The sequence below is a fragment of the Podarcis liolepis genome (assembly GCF_965112155.1).
Source record: "Podarcis liolepis genome assembly, chromosome: 5".
Lineage (NCBI taxonomy): Eukaryota > Metazoa > Chordata > Lepidosauria > Squamata > Lacertidae > Podarcis > Podarcis liolepis.
In genome coordinates this window covers 12,104,940-12,117,626 of record NC_139556.1, presented here as the reverse complement: position 1 = coordinate 12,117,626, position 12,687 = coordinate 12,104,940, and the positions used below count along the sequence as shown (strand labels likewise).

The 12,687-nt window shown below is 43.4% G+C and overlaps 1 protein-coding gene across 3 annotated transcripts in view; it reads right to left on the bottom strand.

Moving 5' to 3' along the window:
* Nucleotides 1-225: 225 nt before the first annotated feature.
* Nucleotides 226-12,687, bottom strand: part of ERCC6 (ERCC excision repair 6, chromatin remodeling factor) — a 318,760-nt gene continuing 306,298 nt past the window's right edge. For all 3 annotated transcript variants that reach the window (XM_083505455.1, XM_083505453.1, XM_083505454.1), the window contains 8 exons: nt 11,767-11,877; nt 10,599-10,718; nt 9,229-9,323; nt 7,176-7,321; nt 6,414-7,091; nt 4,397-4,565; nt 3,264-3,342; nt 226-2,193 (listed from right to left, as the gene is read on the bottom strand). In XM_083505455.1, the coding sequence (XP_083361581.1) occupies nt 1,759-2,193; nt 3,264-3,342; nt 4,397-4,565; nt 6,414-7,091; nt 7,176-7,321; nt 9,229-9,323; nt 10,599-10,718; nt 11,767-11,877 (1,833 nt within the window). In that variant the 3' untranslated portion in view covers nt 226-1,758. The remainder of the gene's footprint in view (nt 2,194-3,263; nt 3,343-4,396; nt 4,566-6,413; nt 7,092-7,175; nt 7,322-9,228; nt 9,324-10,598; nt 10,719-11,766; nt 11,878-12,687) is intronic.

Here is a 12,687-nt window from a genome sequence, read left to right as displayed (position 1 = left end):
CTGTCCTTAAAATGGAAATACTGAAGGGCAGTGTATGATTTTTTTAAAAAAATTACATTGCTGTGAAGGAAAAGTAGGGTGGGAGCAGGAGATAAGCTCATTGAGTCTTTAACTGAACCTTGCATAAAGCTCAGAGACAGACACTATCAGATGTATATTTGACCAAAATGGACAGATAACCATCAAATTCAAGGTGATCTTTTAGCTGAATGACGAACAGGACAGTGACTTATAAAGAAGATTTATTTGTTGTAGGTGCAACTTATTTTATCACAAGTTGTAACTAAAGAGCTACATGATTGTAGAAGTGTTTATTGTTGCCAACTGCTTCAGTGTTAGTGGAGTATATGGTAGATCTTGATATTTTTGGCACACAAAATATTTTTGATATTTTGTTTTTCTGCATACAAAAGCCAGTGTTGACATATCTCAATCAACGGAGTACCGCTAAGCACAAAAATCCCAACAAAATGAATTGTCCATGTTCTTGTCTCTGGATCTTAAGTGGTTTATTTCTCTTATTGCCAGAATTCCGCAACTGAGAGAGTAATAACATCAGACCGACCACACGCATTGCCACCAACACCAGGAATCATGTCCATTCTTTACTCAAAGGAATTGATGAAGACCGTCAGTTACTAAGGTTGCCTTATTGCAGGGCAAACAATAAATCACTAAACTTTAAAAAAATCTTTTTCTGGCGTACTGTGCTTCAGGTTGCACTTATTATCAACTGCCCATAAGGAGTAACAAATGCCCAAGTTCCCAATAGAGCCATACCCCAAAAAAGAAAAAGGTGGTGTTGGATGAGGCACCTGTACAAGCTTGTCTCAATCATATTCATTTAGTAACTAAAGAGAGAATCGTGACTTTTCTCTAGCCAAGCCTATGGCTTCCAGTCACTGCAGCAAGATAGGCAGTCGAATGAATAATAATAATAAGAAGAAGAGTTTGGATTTGATATCCCGCCTTTCACTCCCTTTAAGGAGTCTCAAAGCGGCTAACATTCTCCTTTCCCTTCCTCCCCCACAACAAACACTCTGTGAGGTGAGTGGGGCTGAGAGACTTCAGAGAAGTGTGACTGGCCCAAGGTCACCCAGCAGTTGCATGCGGAGGAGCGGAGACACGAACCCGGTTCCCCAGATTACGAGACTACCTCTCTTAACCACTACACCACACTGAATAACACCAAGAAACCCCTAACCGAGTGTGTGAGAACTTCTGATATAGAGGGAGACCTGCCCCTCCATCATTGCTAACACCCAAATAGGATGCTGAGTCCCAGATCTAGACCAGTTAAAATCCGGCAGTAGAAGAAGTTATCATATACAGATCACTTCCGAAGAGTATACAGTGCATCTATATCTCAGGATCAAATGCCATTATTCTTAACATTGTTCATCACTGTGATTACGCACCTGGTACCCACCTAAGATGTCATCACGTGCAATACACATTCGGACCAACAGCTTGTGCTTCCTGATTTTTATGGCGTAGGTTATCAGAAAGCGGAACGGAAACAGAGCTATAAATCAAGTATTTTGAGTCCCAGTCGTGTTCTTTTGCAAAAAAACCCCACTGGGCTGCTAGTGATGCATTTTGAGGTAGACGGCACTTCGTGTGTGAAACAGTATATAAAGGTATTTAAAGCAGAGCACCAGGCACCAACCAGCTCACTACACAGGATGAGCACAGCATCACTTTAAAAGCTGACTGCAAAAAGCGTCGGATGGACAGCATACACCCAGCAATAATATGTCAGGTAAACTCTGGTTTTAAGTTCCAGAGTCCTTCCCCGCTTGGCCTCCTATAAAAAGTGCAGAGGTTTCTCAAGAGCTCTCGAAAGACCGAGGACTGTTCCACAGTCAGTTTTGATTCAAACTCCTGCAGTATTTCCTGAGTGCTGGCTTGACCAGGCACCCGGGCCTGGAAAGCCAAGAAGTTCCGGACGTCCATCAGTAACTCCTGATGTTCTGTAGCTACAGAGGGTGCGGCTGCTCCCTGCGGGAGATTCTCCTCCGTTTGACTGTCAGTTGTCTGGGGTACAGTCAGGTGGTTTCTTTCCCTCATTTTAGCTAGCAGAGATGATGAGTCCATAGCGTTTGAAGAAGACTCTCCTGCTTCCACCCTTCCGTCAAAGTGAGCGGGAGAAATATTTCTGCTTTTATTCTCTTCTCTCCTTTTCTCTAGATCCTGCAAACAGAAATGGGAAAATACTGAAGGAAGCTCTCATATACACAGAACCTCGTCCCCTTGTGAAAAACAGCAGTTTATAGCGAGAAGAACAACAAAAATCTTCTGTAGATGGCGAACTGCCAAGGAAGTGTGAGCCCAGAAGTTTACAGGTTCATCTTTCCTTGGTCACAAAATCTCTGTGGCTTTATAGCTTAGTGATCAAGTAGCGGAAAGGCTGGTGTCACACCAGCCCTGTTTTACACTATCAATTCAAGTCATATTGGACCTATCAAAAATCTAGACAAAATATATATTTAGGAAAGCATTTTCAAAACGGCAAAGGAGGTGATGATAATTTGCCAATGCAATGGGAACCGGTTGAAATTATAGACACACAGATGCTTTTGTGAGAAGGTTTTGGGTAGCTTTTCTTTTGTACAAGTTTGAACACTTATGGTGCCTTCTGTCTGCACAATGGCTAATCTGGATCCAGCCAATTGTGATTTGAAAACACACAATTTTAATTTCCTTATTATTTCCATATATACACAGAAATTGTGTGTGTGTGTGTGTGTGTGTGCGTGCACACATGTACACATCATTATATTGCTGTATAATGAATGTAATTTATAATAATTATTTGTAGCATATTTTATCATCTCTCTGGAAGATCAAATTACATATTCTGTGCTTCACTGGAAAGCTATGGTTTTTTTTAAACTGAACAGTAACAGATGTGTTTTGGTAGCGCAAGTGTTAGCACTGAACACTGACAAATATATCAAACGACATCACATTAAAGTGGCAATCACTTTGCAAAGGGTGATATTTGTCTACATTTTGATAGCTTCAATGGATTATATAATACAGGCATGGCTTCTTTTGCACTTAGTTTGACATAAAACTGCATTTTTACTTGTCTCAATCTCAGCCCCAGCTGCACAACTGCAAGGAAGGAATAATGCTCCTGTTTTTAAGTTTAACTCAGCTAGATTGACCAGTCAACATGCAAATGATGATCTCTGCTGGGAGCTTTCAAGCTGTGGAATGATGTTGTAGGCTTGTCATATGAAGTGCTTATGAAATACCTTGCATTTCTTTCCTGGAGATGGGGAGGAGATAGACTCTGTCACCAAGGTTGGGTTCCTCTTCTGACCAAATCTGCTTCTGAAACATACCAAAGAATTGCACACAATTTCTTTGCAAATGTATACCTGTGATAAGAGAGATAACTGCAAGGGAATGCAGAGACCTTTTCCCACCTGTGAATAACATGCTCATGGTGGGTGAAGCCAGAGGCAAAAGTGAATACAGCTGGAAGATGTGACTTTTACTTTGTACAGTAGGTTACATTCCAGCCATGTGAAGGCCAGAGGTTTCCACAAACCTATAGCCATCTTTCCACACACACCCCCAACAATCAAGAGGCATTATCCTAGTTCAAGGACACATTTCAGCCAGACAAAGCGCTCAGTATACCCGAAGGAGCGTCTCCACCACCATCGCTAAACCTGGACACTCAGGTCCTCCTCCCGAGGGTCTTCTGCTGTTCCCCTCATTGCAAGAAGTGAAGTTACAAGGAACCAGGCAGAGGGCCTTCTCGGCAGTGGCAGCCTCCCTGTGATACGCCCTCCCTCCAGATGAAAAGGAGATAAAGAACTATACAACTTTCAGAAGACATCTGAAGGCAGCCCTGTTTCGGGAAGTTTTTAATGTTTGATTTTATGTTTTAATATATGCTGTAAGCTGCCAGGAGTGGCTGGGGCAACCTAGACAGATTGGTGGGGTATTACTATTAGGTAAAGGTAAAGGGACCCCTGACCATTAGGTCCAGTCGTGGCCGACTCTGGGGTTGTGGCGCTCATCTCGCTTTATTGGCCGAGGGAGCCGGTGTACAGCTTACAGGTCATGTGGCCAGCATGACTAAGCCGCTTCTGGCGAACCAGAGCAGCGCACGGAAACGCCGTTTACCTTCCCGCCAGACCGGTACCTATTTATCTACTTGCACTTTGACATGCTTTTGAACTGCTAGGTTGGCAGGAGCAGGGACCGAGCAATGGGAGCTCACCCCGTCCCGTCGTGGGGATTCGAACCGCTGACCTTCTGATCGGCAAGTCCTAGGCTCTGTGGTTTAACCCACAGCGCCACCCACATCCCATGTACTTCAAATATACAAACGAGTAAAAGTCAATGAATCTGAAAGTGGCGCCATAGACATTACTTTGTTCTTGCTGGAAAACCAGCAGAAGCGGCTCCTTGGTATCGCTGCCGAGAGATCTTCAGCACTCTGAGTGCATCCTGAGCAACACGATTGGCTTCTGCTTCCACCAGCACGTAATCCGGACTGGAGGCTTCCATAATGGCATCGTGCTTCATTACACTGTGTATTCCTGGGGGAAAGGAGGAACATGGCTTGCTTTAAAAAATAGAAAGCACATTTTGCAAGACCAATGGAGGGGCTTAGGCATAGGTGGTGCCAGGGGGGCAGGGAGGAAGCCCCCCAAACAAGGGAAAAGATTTATAATGAATTGGAAAAAATGTTGAAATATACATTTATAAAGAAACCAGAGGCCTTTCTTCTTGGAATAACAGGTTTGAATTGCCCAAGAAAGATGTTAAATTATTTTTGTATGCTACAACTGCTGCTCGTACTTTGTTAGCTAAAAAGTGGAAAACAAAAGAATTACCAACAATGGAAGAATGGCAGGTGAAGATGATGGATTTTTCGGAGCTAGCCGACTTAACCGGAAGAATCCGCAACCAGAAGGAGTATCAGGAAGAGTGGAATAAATTTAATGATTATCTAGTTAAATTTCTTAAGTTAAATTAACTGAAAATAGCTTGCAGACACTTAATTGGCTTAGGATTTTATTTATGTTAAGTGATGAATTAATATGTTTAATTGCATAAGGTGAAGATTTAAAGATGTAAATGTTTAAGTTAAATTTCATAAGAATTGGGATTTGGAAAACCGTTAAAAGGACATGCAATGAAATTCAACCAAGGGGAAGCGAGGAAGTCACCTAACAAAGTCAATAAGTGTAATTTTCAATAAGGCTATGATTTATGTTTGTCTTGTGTGTTTGTTTGTTTATAATATTGTGAAAACTATTATTTTGGGGGGGGGGGAACAAACAAACAAGGAGCTCGTGCCCCACCATTTGCCCCCCATTTCTGAACCTCTGTCATTAACATATGCTGCAATTTCTCTCTTTAGCCCACTTAGAAATATATACTTTGCCCCTTCTGTGCGCTCCCAGGAATTTCTTTCTGGTGCAGCCACAGGACTAAGCTTACAGTAATCCTTGAGACATTTTTCAATCTAAAACAACACCTCTAAGTGCTAAAGATTAGCACTCTACAATGCCACGATTAACAAAACAGAAGAGATAAGTACAACAACTAAACAACTTTGCTGAAGGTTTCCCGTATCTCTTTTACGGGAAGAAAAACTTTTGCTCAATGACCCTAGCCTAGCATGGAAGGTCCCTGAAACTCCCCAAATATTACCAAATGATTTCTACCTAGACTACTATTTGTCATGGGGTGATAAATATGTAAGAGAGGGTAGATGGAATAACATCCTAGCAATTACCACGCCAGCCTTGATCCAAAGCATCTAATTAACAGATAATTAATATCTGAGAGGTAGTGTTGACTGGCTGTAGTGGAATTTGTGTGTGTGTGTGTGTGTGTGTGTGTGTGTGTGTGTTTGGATCAGGTTAGCCAGATTGATTTGTATGCTGTTGGCGGGTTCTTGTTGTCTTGTTGGGCTGTGTATGTGATAAAGGGTAACCATACTAGGGTGAAGGTGCCTTCTTCTATTTGTCCCCGTGTCAGTTTCGGTTTGTTGGTTAGTTTTTCTAATAAGGCTGTTTCCCATACTATTTGATACCATTGGTCTATGCTTACTCCTGACAGATCTCTCCAGTGTCTGGCTATGATGCTTCTGGATGCTGAAAGTAGGTGGGTTATGAGTTCTTTGTGTTGTGAGTGGGCATTATTGTCTTGGAAGATGTTTAGTAGGGCCAGTTCTGGAGTGACTTCTAATCTCAGTGGGTTCTTAAAGTATCCTGGGCCCACGTTGTTCAGGGCTTTGTCTATTAATACAAGAACCTCAAACCTCCCTGGTAACATCTGGCAGTGCAGATGTTTTAAGCAGAGGTGGCACACGCTGCCATCTGCAATGGGCCTTCTGGGCCTGGGCCAGGCTAAATTCTGCACAAGGAGAGAGTTACCTGATTTTTTGAAAAGCTTCTCCAAAACATAATCCTCAACTTTCTTGGGATGCTTTTCTTCCTCGCTGTCCTCCTTTCGGTACTTTCTCTGCTTCACAAGGTGAGGAATCCGCTGACCCTCAAATCTGGCATCCCGAGAATGTTTCCGCTTCCGTGGCCTGTGCTTGTGATGTTTCGCTTTTGAGGTGTGCTTGCTGCAATTATTCTCCGGTTCCTCATTCCCATCCTGCGCCTGGCAATGGCTATTTTTCTCATGTACGAGATCATGCCGACTTTCAACAAATACGCTTGTATCACCAGCTGGAAAGGAATCCAAACATCCCATGTTCTCGGGCGCTTCTTTCTTCTCCAACTGCGCTCCCTCATCACCTGATCCTAAAGGTTTCTCTTCCACTCCGCTCAATGGATCTGTAGGAGCAGCTGCCGCCATCCGAGCATCGCTTTTGGGAGGACTGCAAATCCAAGGAGAGTCTTCTGTGCTGTGCTTGACTGCTTCATCTGGTTCTGCTGCTGCAGTAAGTGAACTTACACGCTGTCTTTCGGAGAAGGAATCTGGCAGCCTGGTGCTTGTGGGTGATGTACGCCCTGCAAGGCGGTGCCGTCGCTTAGAAGCGCCAGCTAAGTTCACAGCTTTACGCTTTAACTGCCATTTGGGTGTTGGAACATCAGAGCCAGTGCCTGAAACGAATTACACAGAAAATCACTGGCTGTTGCTATCCCATGTTTTGTTGTGCAGATGCTACAATTCCTCATCAGACATACCTGCAAATATAGCGCTGGTTTCGGTCCCTTGTGCCCCATCTGGGCTGCTCAATGTAAAGAGTTCATAGAGGTCATTTGATTTGAAGAAGCGCCTCTGCTTCGGATCCTTCAACACTCTATTTGTTAGAAACTGTTTGAAGATTTGTCTGGAAAAACCCCACAGAATTTTGTGTTAAGATATGCATAGCTTTCTGTTCAAAGCACTAAACAATGCAAATTTTACCCCAGGGAAAAATTACACAGTGCAGCATGCTTCACATGGATGCTCCGAGTTGCTTTGGTAACTTTTAAGCAATTCACAAACTGCTAACCATATGAGTTTACTGCACTTAATCTCATGACACACCAAAGATATATTCCACTAGACACTGTTTATCCACAGCAGAAAATACAAACAAAAAGGAAATCCCCATAAAAGAGGAGGAAGGGGGAAAGAAAGCTAAATCCAGTAAGAAGTTTGGCAGAGGGTCCAACAAGCTATAATAAAAGTTGCTTCAGTTCCTGAAGAAGAGAAGAGTTTGGATTTGATATCCTGCTTTATCACTACCCAAAGGAGTCTCAAAGCGGCTAACATCCTCCTTTCCCTTCCTCCCCTACAACAAACACTCTGTGAGGTGAGTGGGGCTGAGAGACTTCAGAGAAGTGTGACTAGCCCAAGGTCACCCAGCAGCTGCATGTGGAGGAGCGGGGAAGAGAACCCGGTTCCCCAGATTATGAGACTACCGCTCTAAACCACTACACCACACTGGCTCTCTGAAGGCAAGACAGATGGTAATATTAAAAGAAAAACTCGAGGGGAGTGAGGATATGGAACTGAGGGGAGCTATGCTCGTCATTAAGCCTATCAATGATAACTTTTAACACTAAATTCACACTAGTCACCCACATAGTACCTGCTTCAGGGGCATCCTGATACAGAGCCAACATTTTTCTGGTACATTTGCATCCCAGCATCTCATAATAAAAGAACCAAGCAAACTCCAGCTTAGAGAGGGCAAGTGTGATGATCTTAAAAGCTTAGAGACTGGTTAGAATAAAAACAACTTCTCCGGGACTTGAACCTGAGTCTCCTGTGTCAAACCTACAAGCTGTGGCTGTGCACTGGCCTGGCTTAGATGTCACAGCCAAACCATGGTTAGGACACCAGGGATATGCTGCAGAACGTATTGCTTTTCTTTTCTTTACACCGCGTCAGTGAGGCCCAGAGAGGGGTCCTGTCGTCTGGGCAGCCCAGGACCTCCATACTGCTAACGCAGCAGTTTGACTTCACCCCCGGAGGTGCACTCCACTGACAGAGGGATGCCAACAAGAGCAATAAGGCTCCTCCTCAGCTTCTAGATAGATTCATGATAATTATATTTACTGTGACATCTAAATCAGACAAACTATGGTTGTTACTGAGCATAATTCGCAGATATTACGGTTTGAGATAGGTCCCTAATTCTGGCTTGGAAGTGATCTATGCTCCATACAAACTTACAGCAGATTCTCAGTTACTTTAAACTGTTGATCCGTTCTGGGATAGGGTGGGGTGGTTTTGAAGGGAGGAATGAAAGGACACCTTTTCTCTTTCCCATGTCTCCAAAGACCTTCCTTTGTGTGCGTTGTGCTTTGTGTTCAGCCTCTAAACTGAACATTTTGTAGCTATGTAGTAGCTGCATTCACCAAGATATACACAAGCAGCATGCACTTCCAAGTCGCCCCTGTCCTGCCACTAAGCTCCTTGCTTAGCACAAATGGTGACACACAAGCCAGGACATACCCCTTTCCTCCAGCCCTACCCCCATCCACGGCTGGAATTTCTCCTTGCACATGTTGTCGTGTTGCACATGTTGTCGGCATGGGCTGAAAAAGAACATGATGCAGCAAAACGGCTGAAGCTAAGTAGGTTTGAGCCTGGTTAGTGCCTGGAAGGGAGTCTGCCTGAGAACCCGTCGTACACTGCTTTAAGTTTCACAGCAGGGGAAAACCCCCGGCAAAATACAAATAAATGCTGTTCCTCAGAGCTGCACCTGGTGAAACACTCGCAAGTCAATGCGAGTGTGCCACTCACCTGTGGTAAATCTTTTCTTCGATAGTACCAGCAGTAAGAAGTCTGTACACGGTTACTTCTCTCATCTGGCCTATTCTCCAAGCACGTTCGCGAGCCTAGAATACAAAGAGGTGTTTTGCAAACGGCATTTTCAGACACAACATTCCGGGAGCCAGACCAAATTAAAAACCTTAACTAATGTGCTTAAAAGCAGCCACATTGCCGTCTTTAGAAAAAGAAGCAGGCATGTGGCCCCAAATCCATATCAATACTGTAGAGGAAGGTGTGTTCATCCTTCTCACTTTCATGCCTTCCTACCCAAAACTGCTATTTACCTTCTCAAGAGCATGTAACAGAGCCAATTTTTGGCATGAAAATAGTTCAGAGGGAGAGAATTACCAAATTTTTCGCTCCATAGGGTGCACCGGACCATAGGGCGCACCTAGTTTTTAGAGGGGGAAATCAAGAGAAAAAAATATTATTCCCCTTCCCAGCCCCAAAGAGCAGCGTACAGGCTGCGCGCAACCTCTCCCTGCCGGAGGGGTTGCACGCGGCTATGGCACAAGCCAAGACAGCGAGCGGGATGGATCCCGCTCGCTGTTTTGGCTTCCTCTTTAGCCCCGCACAGCCTCTCCCGGCCGGGAGAGGCTGTGCGGGGCTAAAGAAGCCATAGCCGCGTGCAGCCTCTTCCTGCCGGAGGGGCTGTGCGCGGCTATTCCTGAACCCTTCCGAACGCAGCGCAAGTTCCCGCTGCGCTCCTCAGGCTTCGGGTTCCTTTTGCTGAAGCCGGGAGAGCAAGACTCTCCTGGCTTTAGCGAAAGGAACCTGAAGCCTCCAGAATGCAGCGGGAACTTGCGCTGCGCTCTGAAGGCCTTCAGGCGGCTATCCCTGATGCCTGGAGAGCAAGAGGGGTCGGTGTGCACTGATAACTCTCGCTCTCCAGGCTTCAGCAAAAGCAACGGGAAGCCTCTGGAGAGCAGAGGGAGCACTCCCTCTGAGCTTCGGAGGCTTAGCGTTGCTATTGCTGAAGCTAAGGAGCCTGCATTCGTTCCATAGGACGCACACACATTTCCCCTCAATTGTGCGAAAAGTGCGTCCTATAGAGTGAAAAATACGGTAAATCCTGCTCCATCTGCGCTGTGATTAAGAACTGGACCAGGATTCCCAGAGCTACGTTTTCTAAAGGAAGAGATGTGAGTGGTTCTAAGTACATTTGGCTAAAACACCTTCAACATGGATGTGCAGACTGGAAAACCACAACAGTTCAACATCCTGAGACTTGCATGCTTCTGAATGGTCAAAGTTAAGACATCCTGGCTCAAGGCAGATGTTGAACTGGCTTATTTATAAAGGTACATCTCAGATTTAATATTCTTTTCCATGAAACCTACCTGAGTGTCTGTGCTGGGATTCCAGTCGGGGTCATAAATAATCACTCTGTCTGCACCCGTCAAGTTAATACCAAGCCCACCGACTCGAGTGGTAAGTAGGAATACAAATAAGGATTCGTCCTGTAAATACATACACCACAAGCCACATTTAGGAAAAGTTTTAAAATGCGTTTGTAGGTCTTTCCAGCCTATGGATGCAGTGAACGTGCTTCTTAGCTGCCCAAGGCTGTAAAATCCTAAACGTTTTTACTTGGGAACAAATTCCACTAAAATAAAGCTAAAACTAACTTACACCTGTGATTCACATACAGCAAACATAGTTATTTGCGTGTACGTTCGAAGGAGAAAGGCCACACATCTGCAAAGTTCAAGTGCTAAGAATTATTATAAGCTGATCAAATAATTGTTGTGACATGGGAACCATTAGAACTGAACAGAATAGGAAAACCTTCATTCATTCTTCCGTCTGAACTGTGAAACTAAATTTAAACCCTGCCAGGCTTGAAATTCCAAGGGTGGGTGGGTTGGTGGGCAATTTATGCAGTTTTTAAAACTATTTAGGAGCTTTGTAAGTGATAAATAATAATCACAGTACAGTGGTACCATGCTTCTCAAACTTAATCCGTTCTGAGAGTCCGTTTGACTCCCAAAACTGTTCGCAAACCAAGGCGCAGCATCCGATTGGCTGCAGGAGCTTCCTGCACTCAGTTGGAAGCCACGTCGGATGTTTGGCTACCGCAAAATGTTTGCAAACTGGAACACTTACTTCTGGGTTTGCAGTGTTTGGGAGCTGATTTGTTCGACAACTAAGCTGTTTGAGAACTAAGGTACCACTGTAACTTTAATTTTAAATATTGGTGCATCTTCGAATCTCATCCTTTCCTGTTATGTAGCAGCAGTAGCAACAACAACAGCAATAATAATAATAATAATAATAATAATAATAATAATAATAATAATTAGTTATTATCGGAACCTGGTAAATGTTTTGTTATTTTGAGTAATCCCTCATTCAAAATGTGTTGGGCATGTTGCACCTGTGTATAGTTCCAGAAGTTTCCTACAAGTCTTTTCATCTGAGTCTTGCTCTTCTTACGAAACTGAATGCTAAATTCCATGCTTCTCCAATGAAGATCAGAGACCACCTGGCTGATCCAGAGTTTCTTACCTCATTAAACCTTGCAATAAGGGGTTGCCTTGATGCCACTGTTGTGGTGCCATCCATCTTGAGATAGGAATAGCTTCTCTGCTTTAGAAACGCTTCGAGAATGTGCAGCATCTGCAAAATCGAGGGGGGAAAAGATTTATGATGAGCAGGAAAACAAAATCAAAACAGTCACTGTACAGCATAAAAACTAATGGCAGAGATCATGGTGATGATGATAATGATGACTTATTAAATGTCTATACTGCCACTCGTCGAAAGATCACAGGGTGGGTTACAATATAAAAACAGAAAAATACATTTTAACACTTCTCTCGTACAGAAATTGTTTTTGCCTAATAAATTCAAAGCAGGTTCTAAGTAGGACATTTTTCAGCCACAAATTAAAATCCAGGTCTAACCAAAGTTGGTATGTGCAACTGAAATTAGAGTAGGGAATGCTCTTACTAAAGTACCAAAACCTGATTTTATTTACTATCTAATGGACTTAAAAATGGAAGATTCACTTTTAATTTTTTTAAAAATACCAGTTAATCAAATTAATAGCTATCTTATTTAGGTATATTAAAGGCTTGGTGTCAGGGAAATTGTTCAATATATATTGACAGTGGCATGAGCAACTATCTGCTATAATTTGGGGGGGAGGGGAGGGAGAAGGACTCCAACACTGGAATGGTAAAACTGATCAACAGAGTCATAAAGGAGAGGCAATCTTATCTCTTTTGTTGAAAAATCTAGTTTTCATCATTGAAAATAGGCGTAAGAAGTGCAAGAAAATGTAAATCCACACACATTGTTGAGAATATTGTGAAATATTTTATGTATTGGAAGCAATGGGCATATGCATTTCTATGTGAATTCTTTAGGTGGTTATATGTTGGAAATTTGCATCTATTTATCTACTACGTATCTTGCTAAATTGTA